A 24,513-nucleotide genomic window follows, 5' to 3' on the forward strand; every position below is an offset into this window, starting at 1 on the left:
CAGCTTCAAAGTTTCATTGTGGACCCACCCACCAAGTTTGGTGATGATAGGTCAAAGGGTGTGGGAGTTATGGCCAATCAATTCTAAGCTTCGCCCACAGCCAAGATTTATTGGTCCGTGGCGGCCATGTTTTTTCACCAATCTGGCTCATTTGTAATAGAAATGAGTGTCTCGGTCCCCCGATGCCTCATACCAAGTTTGGTGTTGATAGCACAAATATTTCAAAAGCTTATTCATTTTACTGTTTTTAACATTATTAAAATTAGCAAAAATTCTGTAAGGGCGGCATTCATGGTGCAAGAGGCTTTTTTGTAGAGGACTATCAGGAGGATGTGTGTGTAAAATTTCAAGTCAATAGCACTTGTGGTGCGGCGGGCAGAGCCTTTCAAGCTTTACACTCTATGTTATAGCGCCCCCATATAGCCGATTGGGACCAAATTTTTTGAGCAGTATTTGGATGTCCTTTATAGTCCATGTACCACGTTTCATGTCCCTAGGTCCTTCCAGCTTGTCATAAATTAATAAAACGCAAATTATGACGGTTAATGACGAATAGGCCACGCCCACTTTCACCTATCAACATGGCACTCAAGATATTAGTTAATAGCCACCCCTAGAGCATGCATACCAAATTTGGTGAAATTCCATCCAATGGTCTTTGAGATACAGATGTGTGGCATTTATAGCGCCCCCTATAGGCTGAGCTCAAGATGCTTTGGTAGGCAGCTTCCAAGTCTCATTGTGGACCTACCCACCAAGTTTGGTGATGATAGGTCAAAGGGTGTGGAAGTTATGGCCAATCAATTCTAAGCTCCGCCCACAGCGAAGATTCATTGGTCTGTGGCGGCCATGTTTTTTGACCAATCTGGCTCATTTGTAATAGAAATGTGTCTTGTCATCCCCCAAAGCCGTGTACCAACTTTGGTGTTGATGGAGTCAAAATTGTAAAAGTTTATGTCATTTTACTGTTTTTCAAATTATGCAAATTAGCAAAAATCTGTAAGGGCATTCATGGTGCAAGAGGCTTTTTGTAGAGGACTATCAGAAGGATGTGTGTAAAATTTCAAGTCAATAGCACATGTGGTGTGGCGGGCAGAGCCTTTCAAGCTTTACACTCTATGTTATAGCGCCCCCATAAGGCCGATTGGGACCAAATTTTTTGAGCAGTATTTGGATGTCATTTATTGTCCATGTACCACGTTTCATGTCCCTAGGTCCTTCCAGCTGGTCATAAATTAATAAAACGCAAATTATGACGGTTAATGACGAATAGGCCACGCCCACTTTCACCTATCAACATGGCACTCAAGATATTAGTTAATAGCCACCCCTAGAGCATGCATACCAAATTTGGTGAAATTCCATCCAATGGTCTTTGAGATACAGATGTGTGGCATTTATAGCGCCCCCTGTGGGCTGAGCTCAAAATGCTTTGGTAGGCAGCTTCCAAGTCTCATTGTGGACCTACCCACCAAGTTTGGTGATGATAGGTCAAAGGGTGTGGGAGTTATGGCCAATCAATTCTAAGCTCCGCCCTCAGCAAAGATTCATTGGTCCGTGGCGGCCATGTTTTTTGACCAATCTGGTTCATTTATAATAGAAATGTGTCGTGTCATCCCCCAAAGCCGTGTACCAAGTTTGGTAGTGATGGAGTTAAAATTGTAAAAGTTTATGTCATGTTACTGTTTTTCAAATTATGCAAATTAGCAAAAAATCTAGTCAGGCGGAGCTTAATGGTCCTTGAGGCTTTTTTGTAGAGTACATTGAGCTGGACCTGTGTGTCAAGTTTCAAGTCATTCGGACTTATGGTGTGAGGGGCGTGGCCTCCCAAAAAAGTCATTTTTAAGCCTTAATTACAGCGCCACCATGTGGCTGACTGGGCTCATATTTTAATAAAAGTTGATGCACATCATTTCCAATCATTGGGCCAAGTTTCAGGTTTCTGGCTCATTCCAGCTCACAGGAATTTGAGCTCAAGCGGCAGACAACAAAAAATAATAATAATAATAATAATAATAATAATAAACCGGTACAATCTTAGAAGGGTTCTACCCCTTCGGGGTTAGAACCCTAAATATAGCCGCGAGCGGCAATTTGCGGGTTCTAACCTGTTTCGCCCCAAACCAGCCACCGTGACCCTCACCACCCACCGTGACCCTCATCTGCCGTAGTGCAAGACGTTCCCCACTCTGTCCCTGAAAGCTCCAAGCAATACATACTCTTTCCAAGTCACACATTTCTTGAAATCGGGTTTTCAGCTCGCCTACATGCTAATCAAATCAAATTTAAAGCTGCTGGCTAAAGCTAAACGTAGATTCAGTAAGATTGTTATTCACGTCGTCGGCACTGACACCAGGTTACGCCAATCGGAGGTCACTAAAATTAAGATTGCCTCCGTGTGTGAAGACGCAAAATCGAGGTCGGACTCCGTAGTTGTCTCTGGACCCCTCCCAAATCTGACCAGTGATGACATGTTTAGCCGCATGTCATCATTTAACCGCTGGCTGTCCAGGTGGTGTCCAGCAAACGATGTGGGTTTTGTTAATAATTGGCAAACTTTCTGGGGAAAACCTGGTCTTATTAGGAGAGACGGCATTCATCCCACTTTGGATGGAGCTGCTCTCATATCTAGGAACCTGGCAAACTTTATTAGTAATTTAAATCCCTGACAACCCAGAGTTGAGACCAGGACTCGGAGATGCAGTCCTAAACGCCTCTCTGAGCTTCTAGTTCAGTTACCCAGCCATAGTTTTAATAGTTTTATACAAACGGTGTCTGTCCCCCAACCGCCTAAATTATCTAAATCTAAAATTAAACAAAGAGGAGTTGTGCATAACAACCTCATAAAAATTAAAACCTCTTCTGTGACAGAAAGAGAAAACAGGAGAATTAAATGCGGACTGTTAAATATCAGGTCTCTATCGTCTAAAGCAGTGTTAGTAAGCGAATTAATATCAGATAATCATATTGATTTACTCAGTCTCACTGAAACCTGGCTGTGTCAAGATGAATACGTTAGTCTAAATGAGTCCACTCCTCCCAGTCATAATAATACCCACATTCCTCGAGGCAGCGGCCGAGGAGGAGGTGCAGCCATTTTTAACTCTAGCCTGTTAATCAGCCCTAAACCTAAACTAGATTATAATTCATTTGAAAGCCTCGTTCTTAGTCTTTTACATCCGACCTGGAAAACCTCGCAGCCACTTTTATTTGTTATAGTGTACCGTGCTCCTGGCCCGTATTCTGAATTTGTATCTGAATTCTCAGAGTTTTTATCCAGTTTAGTTCTTAAATCAGATAAAGTTATTATTGCAGGCGATTTTAACATTCATGTCGACGTTGATAATGACTCCCTGGCTACCGCGTTTATCTCATTATTAGACTCCATTGGCTTCAGTCAGGGTGTACATGAACCTACTCATTGTTTTAACCATACCCTCGATCTAGTTCTGACATATGGAATTGAAATTAATAACCTAAAAGTCTTTCCACAGAATCCCTCGCTATCGGATCATTATCTGATTACTTTTGATTTCTTTTTACTCGATTACATGCCACTCAGCAACAGTTACTATACTAGATGTTTATCAGATAGTGCTTTCACAAAATTTAAGGAAATGATTACTCCGTCGTTAAATTCAATACCAATACCTTCAGTAACAGAGGTTTCCCGTGCCGACTTTAACCTCTCCCGAATTGATCATTTTGTTGATAGCACCGTAGGCTCGCTACGAACAACGCTTGACTCTGTAGCTCCTCTTAAAAAGAAGTTAAAAAAGCAAAGAAAGTTCGCTCCTTGGTATAACTGTCAAACCCGTAAGTTATATATCGCGAAAATTTGAAAGGAATTGGCGATTAACCAAACTGGAAGAATCTCGTTTAATCTGGACAGACAGTCTCAAAACTTATAAGAGGGGCCTCCGCAATGCCAGAGCAAACTATTACTCAGCTCTAATAGAAGACAATAAGAACAACCCCAGGTTCCTTTTCAGCACTGTAGCCAGGCTGACTGAGAGTCAAAGCTCTATTGAGCCTTGTATTCCCTTAACCCTTAGCAGTAATGATTTTATGAGCTTTTTTTAATGACAAAATTCTAACTATTAGAGGCAAAATTCATGACCTCCTGCCCTCAGATAGTACCTATCTAACCTCAAACACAGCTGTAAAATCTAATATATATTTAGATTGCTTCTCCCCAATTTCTCTTCAAGAATTGACTGCAGTGATTTCTTCATCCAAATCATCAACGTGTCTCTTAGACCCCATCCCAACTAGGCTACTTAAAGAGGTCTTTCCTTTAGTTAACACTCATATATTAGATATGATCAATATATCCTTATTAACAGGCTATGTACCACAGTCTTTTAAGATAGCTGTAATTAAACCTCTACTAAAAAAGCCCTCCCTGGATCCAGAGGTGTTAGCCAACTATAGACCAATATCTAATCTTCCCTTTATGTCAAAGATCCTTGAGAAAGTAGTCGCAGACCAGCTGTGTGATTTTCTCCAGGATAATAATTTATTTGAGGAATTTCAGTCAGGATTTAGAGTGCATCATAGCACTGAGACAGCTCTAGTTAAAATTACAAATGACCTTCTGATTGCTTCAGACAAAGGACTCGTCTCTGTACTTGTTTTATTAGATCTTAGCGGCGTTTGACACAATTGACCATCAAATTCTACTGCAGAGACTGAATCACTTAATTGGCTTAAAAGGTTCAGCACTAAGCTGGTTTAAATCTTATTTATCTGATCGTTTTCAATTTGTTGACGTTACAATGAACCATCCTTACGTACTAAAGTTTGTTTTGGAGTTCCATGAGTTCTGTGCTCGGACCAATCCTGTTTACTCTATATATGCTTCCTTTAGGTAACATCATTAGAAATCACTCTATAAATTTCCATTGTTATGCGGATGATACTCAGTTGTATTTATCAATGAAGCCAGAAGAAAGCAATCAATTAACTAAACTCCATAATTGCCTTAAAGACATAAAAACTTGGATGAGCACCAATTTCCTGATGTTAAATTCAGACAAAACTGAAGTTATTGTTCTTGGCCCCAAACAACTCAGAGACTCTTTATCTGATGACATAGTTTCTCTAGATGGCATTGCTCTGGCCCCTGCCACTACCGTAAGAAACCTCGGAGTAATATTTGATCAAGATTTGTCTTTTAATTCTCATTTAAAGCAAACCTCACAGACTGCATTTTTTCATCTGCGTAATATTGCGAAAATTAGGCCTATCCTGACCCGAAAAGATGCAGAAAAATTGGTCCACGCTTTTGTTACCTCAAGGCTGGATTACTGTAACTCTCTATTATCAGGTAGCTCTAGTAAGTCCTTAAAAACTCTCCAGCTAATTCAGAATGCAGCACGTGTACTAACAGGAACTAAGAAACGCGATCATATCTCTCCTGTTTTAGCTTCTCTGCACTGGCTCCCTGTAAAATCCAGAATTGAATTTAAAATCCTACTGTTAACTTATAAAGCTCTAAATGGTCAAGCTCCGTCATATCTTAGAGAACTCATAGTGCCATATTATCCCACCAGAACACTGCGCTCTGAGAACGCAGGATTACTCATGGTCCCCAAAGTCTCCAAAAGTAGATCGGGAGCCAGAGCCTTTAGCTATCAGGCTCCTCTCCTGTGGAATCATCTTCCTGTTACAGTCCGGGAGGCAGACACCGTCTCCACATTTAAGACTAGACTTAAGACTTTCCTCTTTGATAAAGCTTATAGTTAGGGCTGGCTCAGGCTTGTCCTGTACCAGCCCTTAGTTAGGCTGACTTAGGCCTAGTCTGCCGGAGGACCCCTCTATAATACACCGGGCCCCTTCTCTCCTTCGCTCTCTCTCTCTCTCTCTCTCTCTCTCTCTCTCTCTCTCTCTCGTATCCTATTACTGCATCTAGCTAACCCGGCCATTCTGGATGTCACTAACTCGGCTTCTTCTCCGGAGCCTTTGTGCTCCACTGTCTCTCAGATTAACTCGTATCGCAGCAGTGCCTGGACAGCGTGACGTGTGTGGTTGTGCTGCTGCCGTGGTCCCGCCAGATGCCTCCTGCTGCTGCTGCCATCATTAGTCATACTTCTTCTGTTATTATACACATATGATTATTGTCACACATGTATACTGCCAGGTATTAATACATACTTTCAACATATTGTACCACAGTAACCAGAACTATAACTATAATATTATTACTTTCATTAATGTTGTTGTAAGCTACTGTCATTACCTGCATCTCTCTCTCTCTCTCTCTCTCTCTCTGTGTCATATGGATTACTGTTAATTTATTATGCTGATCTGTTCTGTACGACATCTATTGCACGTCTGTCCGTCCTGGAAGAGGGATCCCTCCTCAGTTGCTCTTCCTGAGGTTTCTACCGTTTTTTTTCCCCGTTAAAGGGGTTTTTTTGGGGAGTTTTTCCTTATCCGCTGTGAGGGTCTTAAGGACAGAGGGATGTCGTATGCTGTAAAGCCCTGTGAGGCAAATTGTGATTTGTGATATTGGGCTTTATAAATAAAATTGATTGATTGATTGATTGATAATAACATTTGTGGTATACTTTCACATAGAGACTCCATCTGAGAGCAAATGCATTGGCTAGGAAGATGCAACAAAATGATGTTAATGATTTTTGGAATGAAGTCAAGATTATGAATCATAGTAAAATACCTTTGTCCTCCAGTATGGAGGGGGTAAGTGGCAGTGTACATATTATGGAATTATGGAGAAGACATTACATGGAACTTTTTAACTGCGTTAAAAGTGATGTTTTTACTGTTGGCGATGTATCTCATGATAATGTGGTCATAAGGCCTGATGATATAAGTTACGCAATTGGGAAATTGGCTTTAAACAAATCCTGTGGCCTTCATCTGATCTCTGCAGAGCATTTGAAATTTTCATGAATGAAATTTTCATTTTCAAGAATGAATGAATGAGTGAATGAATGAACTAGAAAATTTCACATGAAATTTTGAGTGTGCCTGATGCTCGCTGCCAACTAGTATCCCCATACCAATATGCTAATTATGCATAGCAGTAAATGTATCACTGTGTGTCTGTGTGTGTGTGCATGCCTGAATGTGTGTATGTTCACGTGCTGTCGCGCGTTTGTGTATGTGTGAGTCTGTTTGTCTGTCTGTGTGTATGTCCACTTACAGATAGAAAAACAGCTTAACTTAACAGCTAATCACCAGTTGGCAATGGCACAGTCAAATTTAAATACACCAAGAAAAGGCAGAAACTGAGCCAAAAGTTCCTCTCAAACTCCAACTGTTTAATGAAAACCGTAAGTGCTACAGCTACAAAAAGCACACCGTGAGCGAGAGGACAGGATGCGGATCACAAAGGTGTAAATTTCATTCTGTGGTGTGAAAAATGAGGCCAGAGCCATGATGGACATAAGTGGAATGGTCTGCTTTCTTCCAGAAATTTGGGCTCTCACTTAACATGGGAGTGAATAGGGCAGTTGGTTGGACTTGTTGTCCTTTTAGACCACCTGCAGCCAAAACCCTAAATCCATTTTCTTCAGCGGTCGCACCTCTGCAACCAGAACGGCTTTTCCTACAATTTGGTGTACAATTTGTGTATGTAGAGTGAACGATGTGGCCGCACCAGTGAGTTTAAGAGAAAATTTCTTGATGATTTCAGAGGTGCTGTGCACTCTAGCGATGACATCACCCACTCTAACTCTCAACATTCCACGCAATACACACCCATTATAAATTCTGAGAAGGGCTGAAAATGTCATGATTTTTAAACAGCTGGTGTAGAAAAACTAAAAGAGATATGGAAAATATGAATCAGTCACTGAAAGTCGATGGCAATGTCAACATTTCAGAGTTGGAATGGAGTTTCTACGTGAATGTATGAGTTGGTGAAGTGTGGTGAAGATGAGTGAGTTTGAAGGATTTTCTCATTGACTTCCATTATAACCAAGTTTCAGAAAATGCTGAATTTCGAGCTGAAAGTATGAATCGGTAGTTACCGTTTGAAATTTTGTGATTTTTGAAGATTCCGTAATTCATTTTCAATGGGAAAACGGTTTGGGAAAAAACGGGAATATCTGGGAATGGCGGTGGCGCCGCCTATGTGCCAATCTCAAAATCTTTTTTTGGGTGTGTTCTTGGTCCCCTTCTGATGATATTTACCCAGTTTTGTGACGATGGGAAAAACGGTTAACATTTTACAGCCGATATTCGCTAAGCACCGCCCTTTCCAAGGACACTTTGCTTGACGGCAGCCGTGTTTTTCGTCCGATCTTGCTCATTTGTAATAGAAATGAGTGTCTCGGTCCCCCGATGCCTCATACCAAGTTTGGTGTTGATAGCACAAATATTTCAAAAGCTTATTCATTTTACTGTTTTTAACATTATTAAAATTAGCAAAAATTCTGTAAGGGCGGCATTCATGGTGCAAGAGGCTTTTTGTAGAGCACTATCAGGAGGATGTGTGTGTAAAATTTCAAGTCAATAGCACTTGTGGTGCGGTGGACAGAGCCTTTCAAGCTTTACACTCTATGTTATAGCGCCCCCATAAGGCCGATTGGGACCAAATTTTTTGAGCAGTAGTTGGATGTCCTTTATAGTCCATGTACCACGTTTCATGTCCCTAGGTCCTTCCAGCTGGTCATAAATTAATAAAACGCAAATTATGACAGTTAATGACGAATAGGCCACGCCCACTTTCACCTATCAACATGGCACTCAAGATATTAGTTAATAGCCACTCCTAGAGCATGCATACCAAATTTGGTGAAATTCCATCCAATGGTCTTTGAGATACAGATGTGTGGCATTTATAGCGCCCCCTATAGGCTGAGCTCAAAATGCTTTGGTAGGCAGCTTCCAAGTCTCATTGTGGACCTACCCACCAAGTTTGGTGATGATAGGTCAAAGGGTGTGGGAGTTATGGCCAATCAATTCTAAGCTCCGCCCACAGCCAACATTCATTGGTCCGTGGCGGCCATGTTTTTTGACCAATCTGGCTCATTTGTAATAGAAATGTGTCTTGTCATCCCCCAAAGCCATGTACCAAATTTGGTGTTGATGGAGTCAAAATTGTAAAAGTTTATGTCACTTTACTGTTTTTCAAATTATGCAAATTAGCAAAAAATCTAGTCAGGCGGAGCTTAATGGTCCTTGAGGCTTTTTTGTAGAGCACATTGAGCTGGACCTGTGTGTCAAATTTCAAGTCAATCAGACTTATGGTGTGAGGGGCGTGGCCTCCCAAAAAAGTCATTTTTAAGCCTTAATTACAGCGCCACCATGTGGCAGACTGGGCTCATATTTTAATAAAAGTTGATGCACATCATTTCCAATCATTGGGCCAAGTTTCAGGTTTCTGGCTGATTCCAGCTCACGGGAATTTGAGCTCAAGCGGCAGACAACAAAAAATAATAATAACCCTTCGGGGTTAGAACCCTAATAATAATAATAAACCGGTACAATCTTAGAAGGGTTCTACCCCTTCGGGGTTAGAACCCTAATAATAATAATAATAATAATAATAATAAACCGGTACAATTTTAGAAGGGTTCTACTCCTTCGGGGTTAGAACCCTAATAATAATAATAATAATAATAATAAACCGGTACAATCTTAGAAGGGTTCTACCCCTTCGGGGTTAGAACCCTAATAATAATAATAATAATAATAATAAACCGGTACAATCTTAGAAGGGTTCTACCCCTTCGGGGTTAGAACCCTAAAAATAAAGTTCTAGCAGAGCTCTAGCCTCCCACATGTCTTCACATGGTGCTTCAACCTGAAGTTCATCAGTTCAGTTCATCCTTGAGTCCAAGTAAGTGTTTTAAGTAATTTTAAGAATTTCCCTCAAGGTATTCTTGAGATATCACATTTACAAGAATGAGACAGACAAGGTCACAGTGACCTTGACCTTTGACCCTTGACCACCAAAAACCAATTAGTTCATTGTTGAGTCCAAGTGGACACTTGTTCCAAATTTTAAGAAATTCCCTTCAGGTGTTCTTGAGATACTGCAATCACAATGATGCGCCTGACACCCCAAAAACATAACTCCTCTGGCCATGACTATCACCAGCGTGGAGGCATAAAAATGCTTTTAATGGGGCGTCGATGGCTTAGTGGTAGAGCAGCGCCCCATGTACAAGGCTCTTGCCGCAGTGGCCCGGGTTTGAGTCCAGCCTGCGGCCCTTTGCTGCATGTCATCCCCTCTCTCTCTCCCCCTTTCACACTTAACTGTCCTGTCCATTAAAGGCAAAAAAATGCCCCAAAAATATCTTAAAAAAAAAAAAAAAAAAATACTTTTAATTTCAGGTGGACTTGGAAAATTTATGAAAAAGCTTTGAAAATAATACTAAAAGTTGCTTAGGTAAGAAACATAACTGTTTTTTACTCCACAGGTCAGTTTTAGGATACTTTACCTGCAACATTTGTATAGTATACCAGTTGTATATAAATTACTCACCATGTGTTAAATTCCTGAAGAAAATGTTTCTCTCACATGCCTCCACAGTGAAAAAAGAGTCCGAAAAAAGGCAAGCATCAGGCATGAAAATGGGTCAGGGGTGAAAAAGGTGAGAAGGATATGAGACCCGGCACCTGCTAGGGGGTCCCGGGGTTATGCTCCTCGATTGTTTTTTTTTTTTTTGGTGGAAAAATGAGCTTCCAAATGCTCATATCTGATTTCTTTAAGATTGACTCTAGTGGTGGTCACATGCAAAATTATAAGATTGCACAAAACAAAAGTATGAATGTATAATTAAAGGACAACTTCGGTATTTTTCAACCTGGGCTCTATTTCCCCATGTGTATGTGTGCATATGATTCATAGGTACCACTTGTTCTAAAATTGGTTCAGTATTGAGCCGCGAAACGAGCTAAACCTTCCACCTTTCTGCTCCAACACTAACTGACAGCTTACTCCACTCATTCACACTCACCACTGCCCCAGGGCCGCCACCATATCCTATTTACAGAGATACCACTGGCAATCTGAACCGGTCAGTGGCGAAAAAAAAGCACTTTTATACGGGACACATTTGCCCCCATTACCGTTTTAGCTTGTTTCACAGCTCAATACTGAACCAATTTTAGAACGAGTGGTACCCATGAATCATACGCACACATACACATGGGGAAATAGAGCCCAGGTTGAAAAATACCGAAGTTGTCCTTTAAGTACAAATAAAGTATCTTTACATGTTCACATATGTTGTATAAGAGACGAGACCAGGGTCGGACTGGGACACAAATTCAGCCCGGGACATTCAGGCGCACCAGCCCACAGGTTTCTACCTATAATACTCTATATGCTTGTACACACTACACAAACACTGTCCTCAGAATCAACTGCATAAGAAAATTAGCAGTTTAATTCCAGACTATAAAATAAATGCAATAATAAATTGGCCACAAATGGCTATGTGCTTATTATTTAACTTAAAATAAGAACTTATGACTCTATCCTAATGCATCTAATTTTATGCACAATATAATTGTCTGCCCTGTCCTGCCCAGCCCTGCTCTTGTATTTAAGACCAATTTATATCTTAAGGGCTCACAGCCATGAACTATGGAGCTATAAATTGGGCAACAGGCCCTATAGTCAACTTTTAGTCAACTTATTACTACAACAAAAAGTCCCACACCAGCCTCAGCCCGTCGACCAACACCGCGGCCAGACAGGTCGGTTATTTTGGAGCACTTTGCTGCCACTTCTTTTAAAGATTTAAGTTTTTTATTCTAGTTTTTCCACGCCACCCTTTCTTTTGTTACCATTTTTATCCATGTTTTCTGTCTAACGGTCAAACTAGCCTGGTCTGCCATGAGTAATGACTGATGACTGCGGCTGAGCCAATCAGATTTCAAGAAAAATGAGAGCCTCTTTCATATTGGAAGAAGCCACTCTTATCTCCTTCTTCAAGCATCAAAACATAAGATTGACACCTACATTCCCTCTGAACATCTCACAGCAAACAAACATGAGAGGGATGCGCATTGCAGCACTGACAGCTAACATCTAGCAACTAGCAACTAGCTTGACATTCACTAGTCTCACTGGGCCAGCCCCATCGGCCCACTTGGTGACTGACCCATTGGGATGCGTCCCGAACGTCTCTATTGCCAATCTGCCATTGGACAAGACTGACAACTTCTCTCATGAAATGCCCGTGCACATACAGTGGTGGAAAAAAGTTTTCGGACACCCTTAAAATTTTACACAATCTCAAATATTATCATGAAATATTTGTGGAAAAATCTTTTTTGTGTTTCAAAAGGTGTGGCTGCATTAGACAGATACAAACAAATACAAATTATATTTTTTTGTTTATTGTTTACAAGAAAAACTAACAAAACTAAATTCTTGACAGTTTCAATATGTCAGTTCTCAACATTGTCGGTATCAAAGTCAACAAATAACAGAGAATGTGTTCAAAACTGCACAAAAAATAAATAAACCATCACATCATCAAATTAATATTTAGTAGTCCTGCCATTGGCACGTAGTAGAGCTCTAATCCTGGCTGGCATGTTCCCCACGAGCCTTTCACACTGTTGAGGGGTAATCTTGTCCCATTCTTCTTGAATTACTGCTTTTAATTCTTCTAAATTCTTTGGTTTATGCTTTGAAACAGACCTTTTGATAATCCACCACAGATTTTCAATGGGGCTCATGTCCGGGGATTGAGCTGGCCACTCTAAGACCTGGATACTGTGCTCCTGCAGCCAAGTTCTACTGGCCTTGGATGTGTGGCAAGGGGCATTATCTTGTTGAAACATCCAGTTTTTACCTCGACAGAACAGTGCACACGCAGAAGGGAGCATGTGGGTTTCGAGAATGGTACAATACTTGGTAGAGTTCAATGTGCCATCACAGACAGTGAGATGACCAACACCAGCAGCACTCATGCATCCCCAAACCATGATACTGCCTCCACCATGCCTGACAGTAGGTATTGCACATGCTGGAGATAATGCTTCGCCTGGCCTTCTGCGTAACCTCACATTAGTAGGAGGAAGATAAAGCTGGAAACTGGACTCATCTGACCACAAAATCTTCTTCCAATTCCTGGCTGTCCAGTTCTTGTGTGCCTGGGCCCAGCGACGCCGGGCTAACCTCTGTCTCTCATTGATCAGGGGCTTCTTGATAGCCTTGTAGGACCTTAAGCCATGATCTAAAAGTCGGCCACGTAAAGTGCGGGTGGAACACTGGACACCAGTTTGGTTTGACCACTGCTGCTGAAGCTCCTGTGATGTCATTCGGCGGTTTTGCCTGCACATGCGGATCAGGATGCGGTCATTTCTTGCTGAAGAGACCCTCGGACGCCCAGATCTTGGTTTGTCTTCCAAGCTATTGGTTCGTCTGTATTTTTGCAGAGTGTATCCAACTGCTGAAGGACTGCATCTGCACTTCCTGGCTATCTGGCGGCAGCTGTACCCTTCCTGGCTGAGAATCTTTATCTTCAGGCGTGTTTCCTGCGTTAGGTTCCTTGTTTTAGCCATTTTTGTGTCTGAAGAACTTTCAAATGTGCTGGCTTTATGTAGACACGAAGCTTGGCAACAAAAATTGTGTCTTTTAATAAAAAGAACGACCATCATCACTGGTACCAAAATGACCCAATACTCAAAATTTCTTATGTATTTTTATGGAACCAATCAATTTTAAATTTTTAATGGCTTTTTTAGGATTTATTTAGTATTTTGGCTGTGACTGTACTAAAAGAAATTGCACTTGAAGACCTAAGAGTGATTCTTAATGCAATATTTCACAAATGCATGGGGTGTCCGAAAACTTTTTTCCACCACTGTATGTTCGCTACGTCTTTTTTCTGTGGCTTCGCTCCACAGACCAAAAACTCTCATACAACTCATGCAGCGTAATCCAAATCTAAATTATCCAGTTGTATGTTCAGTATTTCACAAACACATGCATTTTTGCTAAAAAAAAAAAAAATAGGATTTAAAACATGCCAGTAAAAACAGTCCCAGGTATGGCTGAATAGTGTGCATGGGCACACATGTGCTTTTGAATTCTGCTCAAGCGGAGCTCACACACACGTGCCCAGGCACGCTCAGGCTGCTGCTCGTACGTGGAATGTTAAAAACTGTATCACTTTAGTGAGGTCCTGAACAAACAACTGGATAAATGATACTTGGATTATACTGCATGAGTTGTGTGAGAGTTTGTAAACAGATGTTTTGATACGGTATTGCTGTTGTTTAACGTGGTCCTCATTTACTTCAATTCATGAAGAATGTTGAGGAATGTTCGCCCAACCAGGACCCACATTAACCCATGAAAGGGCTTTCTCCATTGTTGCTCCCACCCTCTGGAACTCACTCCCTAAATACATCAGAGACTCCTCCTCACTCTCCACCTTTGAGAAATCCTTTAAAACACACCTCTTCAAAACGGCCTAAAACCTCTAAAAAAACAGTGTTCTTCTTCTTCCTCTCTGCATCGTTTCCCTGCTTAAGGATTATTTCATCTCTGTATTGTTTTTTTAATTTGTTTCGTTGTTCTAAAGCGTCTCTGAGTATCCAAAAAAGCGCTATATAAATCCAATGTATTATCATACCTGTAGCTCACTGTGAAAAAAAATTGACTTGTTAAATGGTAAAGCACTTAACACCTTAGCACCTTTCTAGTCTTCTGTAGTGCTTTTACACTACAGCGCTGCATTCACACATTCACCCATTCACACACACACACACACACACACACACACACACACACACACTGGTGGCTGAAGCTCTGTACAAGTTGCCACCTGCTCATCAGTTAACCATTCACACACATTCATACACTGATGGCACAGCCATTGGAAGCAGTTTGGACGACCTGCTCTCCCTCCTAAGCCACAGCCACAGCTGCACTAAATGAGATGTGAATAATATTTCAGTGAGATTACCTTCCAGGTTCTGTGAGGCAGAAAGCTGCGATGTGTTCTCCTGAGGCCAGTTTGGGAAGATATTTCTGCTTCTGGGCTTCATTTCCTGCTATCAGAATCCCCTAAAACACCAACCAGCTGTTAGCCAATCACAAAAGAATCAGCCAAAATACCTTCCTCACTGTTACAACACCAATCATGTCATCATAAACTAAAACTGTCACTGCATTTTCTCCACAGAACATATATGCAGATGATGAGCCAGGTGAGGAGAGGAGTTTTTCTAACAAAACATAAAGTTTCATTTACAACTCTGTTACACTGTGTGATTTTTACCTTCAGTCCAATGGCTTGATGTGCAGCCAGTGTTACGGCAATAGAGCCATCTAATGAGGTGATCTCAGCCAGTCGTGCATACATTGTGTTGGACAATCCCAGACCCCCTGGGATAAGCGGAAAATAAAGAAGACTATTATTGTATTTCTAACTTGCATGAACTTGTGAGAGAAATAGCTGTGGTGTCATTTTAAACTCATGGTTGTGTATAAACTGTAGTGATATATAGAGAAACTGCCTTATGATCCATGCATTGCTCATGTTGCAACAGTTGAAATGCATGGACTTTTCTAAAACTTCATTAGAGTCGTACAGAGTACAGAGTCGCTCTATGAGGACTCTAAGCTAAAAATACACATTACACAGCCCCCAGGGTGAGAACAAACTGACATCTGGTAATTCATTTAGAGTGTTTAGATAGGCAAAAAGAAATGGAATCGTCAGCGACACCACTGATTAACAGGAATCACAATATTTGCTCACTAACACACTCTTTACTGAAGCAACAACAGCAAATACAGTGTTATGTAATGTTTGTAACAGAACAGCTGTGAGGATAGCAGTGTCTGTCTGTCTGTCAGTCCACCACTTTTGTCTAGACCAAAATGTCCCAACAACATTCGAATCCTTAATAATTAATTGATTCCCTTACTGTTTCTCCTGTGCAACCATGAGGTTTACAGGAATAAAATGTTTGAATGATACTGAATGGATTGCCCTTAAGAACTACTTTAAGAACTTATATGTGGTGCAACTTGTTTGAAATTGTTTAAACTATGCAATATTCCCTTATTAAACACTGAGGGTGCCTTAACACTTGTAGTTCTGTTCATTTAGTCCAGACTAGGGTTGCAACGATATGTGATTTCCATGGTATGATAACCATCTCAGGAAATACCGCAGTTTCATTGAACTGCAGAATATTACAGAATTATTATTATCAGTCAGAGTGACCCTTAAAGGAATGAAAAAAAGGGTTACTGTTGGTTATACAAATGTTTTATTACTATAATACAAGCTTGAAACATTTTTTTAACATAAGTATGTGTACAAAGTCTCCCCTTTGAAAATATGTTACAGGTGAGATTCTCCATCAAGTTCCATTTTTTTCAGTATCATGAATAAGCAAATGTACATGGTATAATAACTATCAACTCCCATATTATGGTATACCATAAAACCGGTATACCGCTGCAACCCTAGTCTAGACCCAGGGGAACAATGATACTTTGTTACAATCAGTATGTTTATATGACATTAGTGAAAATTTATTTATCATGTTAGTCCGACTAGAACTGGACTCTTAAATACATGTAAACATGTTAGTCCGACTGAAATCCTATTAAATCAAATTTCTCAAAGTTGGACGAAACACAGCCAGATAATGTGATTGGGAGTTGAATTCCTACTGCATACTCCACAGCAGTGTGGAGTCAATATGACTCACACTGGCCGAGGCGTTCTAAGCATGCTCCACAGTTTCCACCTTGGGCTTTGACCTGGAGGTCGTACAGCATTAAATGTGTAACGGAAAAAGAAGTCGGTAACAACGTGGTGAAATCTACATCTAGAGCCGTGCATTTTTTTTTAAGATGTTTTTTGGGCATTTTGCCTTTTTGTCTTTAATGGACAGTACAGGTAAGCGTGAAAGGGGGGTGGGGGGGTGGGGGGTGACATGCAGCAAAGGGCCACAAGCTGGATTCGAACCCGGGCCGCTTCCAGACAGAAGTGGCACCATTTACCACCACCTGTTGTTTCCTATTACTTAAAAAGCCCTGTATCCAGTCTGTAACTCTGTCATCTATACAATAAGATTTTCGTTTTGACAGTAGTCTTTTATGGGGAACTGTATCAAAAGCTTTTTGGAAGTCCATATATATGCAATCAACAGAATGTCCTCTATCCAAAGCTGCAGACCACTTGTCAAGAACTGAGAGAAGCTGAAGTGTAGTTGATCTTCCAGATATAAATCCATACTGCTTATTCCTGATAAGACTATTTGATTTCATATAATCAACAATGTACATTCTGATTAGCTTTTCCATTGTCTTACATACTAGGGATGTCAAACTAACTGGCCTGTAGTTTCCTGCTAATGATTTATTTCCTTTTTTGAAAATTGCACTGATTTGTGCCTCTTTCCATTCACAGGGTAACTTCTTCTCATGCAATCCTACAAGCCAGTTCCTTTAAAATCCTAGGATGTATTGCATCTGGCCCTGGCGATTTGTAGATGTTAATATTCTGTAGAAGCTGTATAGTTTCCTCAGTAGTGATTATAAAAGGCTCTATTTGCTGAACTTCCAATCTTGGCAGTTCAGGAAATTGCCCTTCAGGTTCCTTCACAAATACACTGCTGAAGTATTCTGACAATATTTCCGCCTTTTTATTATCTTTGTCCGTTTTAGGGGATTTAATGTTATTCTGGTCAGTATACAAATCTCCAACTGAAGTCCTAATTTTTGTCCTCTTATTTATATGATTCCAGATAACCTTTGGACTCTGCATAGATTGCCTTGCTAAATCTTCTTCATAATTCTTTCTTAAATTTCGTGTTCTCATTCTCACAAAGTTTCTAACTCTGCAATACTCCTGTTGTACCTCTGGATTTTTACTTCTTACTGCCTTTTTTGCAAGGATATTTTTCTCATTAATTTTCCTTTTCATAATGTTGTCTAGGGGAAAGTTTTGTTTTTTAATCTTATTATAAGGCCTGATTTTACTACTAGGTACAAACTTATCCTACACTTCATTCAGCTTAGCCTTAATTAGTCTCCATTTTTTATCAACATTGTGATTAGCTAAATGTAATTTCCAGTCAAAGTTTTCCAATTCCCTGCATGCTTGCTCAAAATTTGCCTTATTATAATTTTTTCTTATTAATTCATTACTCAACGGTTTTGTACAACAGATGACCTTAAATAATAAAACACAATGATCACTTTTGCCAAAGGACTCAAATACTGAACATCATCTATCATTTTTTCCTCATTTGTAACTATACGATCCAACACATGCGGTGTGTCTCCACCTCGCCACCTTGTTGGTTCTTGTACATGTTGAAACAGCAATGCATTCTGAATACAGTCCAGAAACCTATTATCTAATGACACAAGATTATTCCCCTTTACATCGGTTAAATTCCAGTCTATACTCGGCAGATTAAAGTCCCCCATAATTAATTTTTCTAAGTAGTTTCTTGTTGACACTTCCTCCATTAGAACCAAAAGATTATCATTGTTAGTGTCTGTACCACTATCAGCCCTATAAATTAGACCTACCATCAAAAACTCTAACTAACTTGATTATTACACTTAATCTCCACAAAAATATTCTCGTCAAACTCAGTCTCTGTTACAATTTCTTTAACTTCTAATGATTTATGAATATAAAGCACTAATCCCCTACCTATACTGTTATCTATATTCCTTGAAAACATATTGTAGCCCCCTATGTCATCCAAATTAAATTCTGACGGGTTCATTTTCTGCCTATGATTCTTAGGCTTAACCTCAGTGATTCCGATAATATGGATAAGTGGAAGTACCTGAAAACAAGCAGTAAATTCATGCAATTTGTTGTGAAGTTGATCTGCATTTGTATATAAATACATAATGCTCTGTAGAGGTGGAGATTTACATTCAAGTTGTGATTTAACAGAGACAGGCTTATGAGAAAGTCAAGGAGTCTTTGGGATTCTCACCACTCTCCTTGCCCGGGGGGGGGGGGGACGGACTTTGTAGGTAAATTTGCCCGATGATTTTCATTGCTTTTCTTTTGCCTCTTCATACAACTCTCTCTCCTTCTCTCTCTCAGTCTTAGTAAGATCGTTCGCAATTCTCAACTTTTTGTACCTGTCCATTTGGTGCAGCACAGAAATCTTCCTAAACAAGTTGATCTTTAACTCCATACTTTGCAGTGTGACCAGAAGCAGTTGCCCCGATCTTGCCGAATCCCCTGTGTCTTCACTCTGGTTGTATTTTCCAAGCCAGGTTACTCTCACAAACGATATGAGTGAAAATTACTGAACTGAACATACTGAACTATGTCATTTATTTCTTTATATTATTGGGTGAACGCAAAATCTCAGCACACCTGAAGGCACAGGTGCGTAGGAAGAGGGCGTAACCCAAAACGTGTCCACAAAATCAAAGAAACCTGACCTTCATCAGACATGATGTCTGATGAAGGTCACATCGACCGAAACGTTACGCCAATAAATGTTTGACTGAGAGCGATACAGTGTGCGGGAACCTTTCTTTGATTTTATATTATTGGGAAAATTCTTTTTTCATAAACACAAATTCTTAGATTCACAACCCTGTTTCCATTTGTTGTTGATTGAATTAAACTAAATGCTGAACTCTCCTGCTCTTACAAACAGCAGAAAAAGTAACAGGTTTTTAGTACATTACAAAAAAGCATTTAATGAAACCTCCTATGTGAAATGAACTGTCTGTGAGGTTTTTTTTTGGTTTGTTTTTGTGTTTTTCCTAATGCCCATTCTTAGTTTATTATAAGAATTCTAACATCTATGAATTGATGTTAAAATTATTTAATTTCCAGCTTTTGTAGAATGTCACTCATTTTTCATTGCAATTTGTTTTCAGCCCTCATATGATCTTATATATTATTATATATTATTATTATATATATATATATATATGTATTGTTGACGAAAAAAAAACAAAAAAAAAAACTAACAAGCTGAAAGGGGGCACATCACCACCTGTCAGAACAGAGTTGGGCATACTTAGGTCAATAAATCGATTCCCCTCCCATGCTTGTATACTAGGACAGTAGTCCCTCAAAAGGCCTAGTCGAGCTAGAAAAATAGCTCCATTTAACTGTGCATGTTAACGTACTGAGTTCTGCTCACACTGACATTTTTACTAACAAACCAAGAAAAGCAAATACAAATTTATACAGACTGACAGGTGACTCATTGATTGGACAGTTTTAGTTTGCCACCCTACATCATCAAGATCCACTTGGGCAGAGGTGTCCAAATTTTTTTGAAGACTAGCTAATGTGAAAATATCTGGGGGCCAGTTGCTGCTTACATCATATGTTTAAAAAAATCCCATAGAAATGAGACAAATACATCTGTTTTATCTTTCACTGGAAAAGTATTTAACTTTCCTCCGCTGCCCATGATCAGGATTGTGTGTACACAACAATTAGCAATATTGATTTATATTAGGCCTACCTAACACAACCAGAAGTCTTGTGGCTCTGAAAAGTGCTTTCTTCTCGACCTTTTTGATTGGTCTCCCACGTAGGGTTATGCGATCATTAGAAGAATGTCCACTATCACAACTGCCGACAACACCGAATGCTTCTTCAAGCACCTCCATCATCTAAAAAACGCGGAAAACTAGTTGTAAACGCGGGAAAAAGGTTGTAAACAGGACGTGACGAAATATTTACAGTACAGGCCAAAAGTTTGGACACACCTTCTCATTCAATGTGTTTTCTTTATTTTCATGACTATTTACATTGTAGATTCTCACTGAAGGCATCAAAACTATGAATGAACACGTGTAGAGTTATGTACTTAACAAAAAAAGGTGAAATAACTGAAAACATGTTTTATATTCTAGTTTCTTCAAAATAGCCACCCTTTGCTCTGATTACTGCTTTGCACACTCTTGGCATTCTCTCCATGAGCTTCAAGAGGTAGTCACCTGAAATGGTTTTCCAACAGTCTTGAAGGAGTTCCCAGAGGTGTTTAGCACTTGTTGGCCCCTTTGCCTTCACTCTGCGGTCCAGCTCACCCCAAACCATCTCCACTGGGTTCAGGTCCGGTGACTGTGGAGGCCAGGTCATCTGCCGCAGCACTCCATCACTCTCCTTCTTGGTCAAATAGCCCTTACACAGCCTGGAGGTGTGTTTGGGGTCATTGTCCTGTTGAAAAATAAATGATCGTCCAACTAAAGCAAACCGGATGGGATGGCATGTCGCTGCAGGATGCTGTGGTAGCCATGCTGGTTCAGTGTGCCTTCAATTTTGAATAAATCCCCAACAGTGTCACCAGCAAAACACCCCCACACCATCACACCTCCTCCTCCATGCTTCACAGTGGGAACCAGGCATGTGGAATCCATCCGTTCACCTTTTCTGCGTCTCACAAAGACACGGCAGTTGGAACCAAAGATCTCAAATTTGGACTCATCAGACCAAAGCACAGATTTCCACTGGTCTAATGTCCATTCCTTGTGTTTCTTGGCCCAAACAAATCTCTTCTGCTTGTTGCCTCTCCTTAGCAGTGGTTTCCTAGCAGCTATTTGACCATGAAGGCCTGATTCGCGCAGTCTCCTCTTAACAGTTGTTCTAGAGATGGGTCTGCTGCTAGAACTCTGTGTGGCATTCATCTGGTCTCTGATCTGAGCTGCTGTTAACTTGCGATTTCTGAGGCTGGTGACTCGGATGAACTTATCCTCAGAAGCAGAGGTGACTCTTGGTCTTCCTTTCCTGGGTCGGTCCTCATGTGTGCCAGTTTCGTTGTAGCGCTTGATGGTTTTTGCGACTCCACTTGGGGACACATTTAAAGTTTTCGCAATTTTCCGGACTGACTGACCTTCATTTCTTAAAGTAATGATGGCCACTCGTTTTTCTTTAGTTAGCTGATTGGTTCTTGCCATAATATGAATTTTAACAGTTGTCCAATAGGGCTGTCGGCTGTGTATTAACCTGACTTCTGCACAACACAACTGATGGTCCCAACCCCATTGATAAAGCAAGAAATTCCACTAATTAACCCTGATAAGGCACACCTGTGAAGTGGAAACCATTTCAGGTGACTACCTCTTGAAGCTCATGGAGAGAATGCCAAGAGTGTGCAAAGCAGTAATCAGAGCAAAGGGTGGCTATTTTGAAGAAACTAGAATATAAAACATGTTTTCAGTTATTTCACCTTTTTTGTTAAGTACATAACTCCACATGTGTTCATTCATAGTTTTGATGCCTTCAGTGAGAATCTACAATGTAAATAGTCATGAAAATAAAGAAAACGCATTGAATGAGAAGGTGTGTCCAAACTTTTGGCCTGTACTGTACATTTTTACAGAGGATTGCGTTCGCACGGGATTAATATTACCCGAGGTATTTTCTCCGGACCGTTTTACAGAAGGTAAAAGTCGCGGTAAATTTTACTAACATTATCCGTAATGATTACAGACACGGAGCACTCGGACGGGACTAAAATCCCTGGTAATAATTACTTTACCCCACATCTCCACACTAAAATAATCCCGTCTGAATAGGGCTTTAGACTGCAAATGGACCTCATGTTATGTATATGACTAACAGGTAGAGACAGCAATGATTCAGGGCTTATTAATGTGGGATCGCTGTCACACACTTTGGACCTAATGGACTGACAAAGTACACGGAGTCCGATACAAGCCCAGCAGTTTTAACTGCTTTTAAATCAAGAAAAATACCCTCACTGATGTGCATACATGTTAATGTGGCTACCAAACAATTAGCATTAATAGGTTATATGCATGGCCTTGTATAGATCACTTTTAAAAATTCCACACAGCTTTAATGATCAGCAGATGGATGTATTAGCAGTTTAAATTTTGAAATCATGCAGAGTCAGCTGGTCTCAGTTCAGTTGTTTGGTCCACACCAGGGTTTGACTGACTTTTACACCAGCTCAAATGAACCATACTAACTAGGCAAACAGACCTGAGTTTGTTTTAACTGAACCAAACAGGTGAAGTGTGAAAAAAGCCTTAGGTTATAAGTAGGCTAAGTTTAAACAGCTGTTGCAACAAGCTCCAGGTCACAATCATCTCACCATACTCCTCAGGAACCATGATCCCAAACAGCCCAAGCTCCTTCAGCCCATTCAAAGTCTCTGGAGGGATTTTGGCTTCTCTGTCAATCTTCGCTGAGTCAACTGAAACCACAATAACCAGTCATTCACTGTCAATTCATCAACTTACTTTGAGGCTTGCAAGATCATTATTCACAGCCAACTGTATGCTGAAAGCATGTGCAGTTTTATTTAACTCTTGCATCCAGCAGATCTCCTCTCTCACCTTTCTCATTAAAGAATTTTTCCACAGGTGAAACAAGCTGGTTGATTTCCTCCAATTCTTCGTTTCCAATTTCTGGATACGGGAAGACCTCTGCCTGCAAAACAAACACACTACTTTACATGCTATATTAGCAGCTCCTCATGTTTAACTGCTCTGCTTCTGAGTTCAGATACCACAACTACATGAACACACACACAGTGGGCAATTGAATTTTCTGACTTGATCTGACAATAAAGCATCATCATCATCATCATCATCATCATCATATTCCAGTGTAATCAGTAAAAGGAAATACCAAATAAGAGAATAATGCTTCTTGATTTTTTTTTTGCTTAATTTAACAGACAAAAATTACCCTCAGCTCCAAATTCTTGATTTACTGCATTTGCTTATTTACCCAAATGAAAATTATATACAGTTGCCTGCAAAAGTTTGGGCACCCCTGGTCAAAATTTTATTTACTGTGTATAGCTAACCAAGTACAGCTTTATTATGTTTAGATTGGGGGACTGTGAGGGCCATGGCAAAACCTTCAGCTTGTGCGTCTTGAGGTGGTCTATTGTGGATTTCAAGATGTGTTTGGGATCATTGTCCTGTTGTAAAAGTCATACTCTCATCATCTTCAGCTTTTTTACAGATCGTGTGATGTTTGCTTCCAGAATTTGCTGGAATTTAACTGAATCCATTCTTCCCTCTACCTGTGAAATGTTTCCTGTGCCACTGGCTGCAACACAAGCCTGAAGCATGATCAAACCACCTGCGGGTTTAACAATTGGACAGGTGCTCTTTTTTCTCTAAACATACAAACATAACTTCAGAAGTCCACAGGACGTATTTCCAAAAAGCATCAGGCTTATTTAGATGCTCCTTTGCATCAGTTATTTTACATTTTAGGGCACAGAGGAGCCCATGGCTGCTGATTGTTGGGACAAGGTTTCGGGAGTCAGAAAATAGATAATTTTTGAAAGATTTTTGAAATTTGAATCACCTGGCCTTTCCTAATGATGACTGTGAACAAGCCAGAGCCCTAACATGCTAATTAAGGTCTAAGACCCTGGTGCAAGTTGTCTAAGAGCTCAAATGTAAATTTTTTTCACTCTAAAATTGTTCGAAACAAAATTTATTACAGTACTCTGTCTCAAAATGTCGAAAGAATGTTTAATCTTTAACTCCATGCCTTTTGGAGATCAGTTCATCTTGTACTCACTTGACTATTCACAGTACAAGAAAATTTGACT

At 40.2% G+C, this 24,513-nt stretch overlaps 1 protein-coding gene across 1 annotated transcript in view; it reads right to left on the bottom strand.

The window, feature by feature from the left end:
- Positions 1-24,513, bottom strand: part of acad9 (acyl-CoA dehydrogenase family, member 9) — a 60,986-nt gene that overhangs the window by 35,422 nt on the left and 1,051 nt on the right. Inside the window, exons 2-5 of the mRNA XM_049571125.1 lie at positions 23,276-23,369; positions 23,032-23,133; positions 15,225-15,331; positions 14,910-15,010 (exon numbers count right to left, since the gene is read on the bottom strand). Of these exons, the coding sequence (XP_049427082.1) occupies positions 14,910-15,010; positions 15,225-15,331; positions 23,032-23,133; positions 23,276-23,369 (404 nt within the window). The remainder of the gene's footprint in view (positions 1-14,909; positions 15,011-15,224; positions 15,332-23,031; positions 23,134-23,275; positions 23,370-24,513) is intronic.

The sequence above is a fragment of the Epinephelus fuscoguttatus genome, linkage group LG1 (assembly GCF_011397635.1).
Source record: "Epinephelus fuscoguttatus linkage group LG1, E.fuscoguttatus.final_Chr_v1".
Taxonomy (NCBI): domain Eukaryota; kingdom Metazoa; phylum Chordata; class Actinopteri; order Perciformes; family Serranidae; genus Epinephelus; species Epinephelus fuscoguttatus.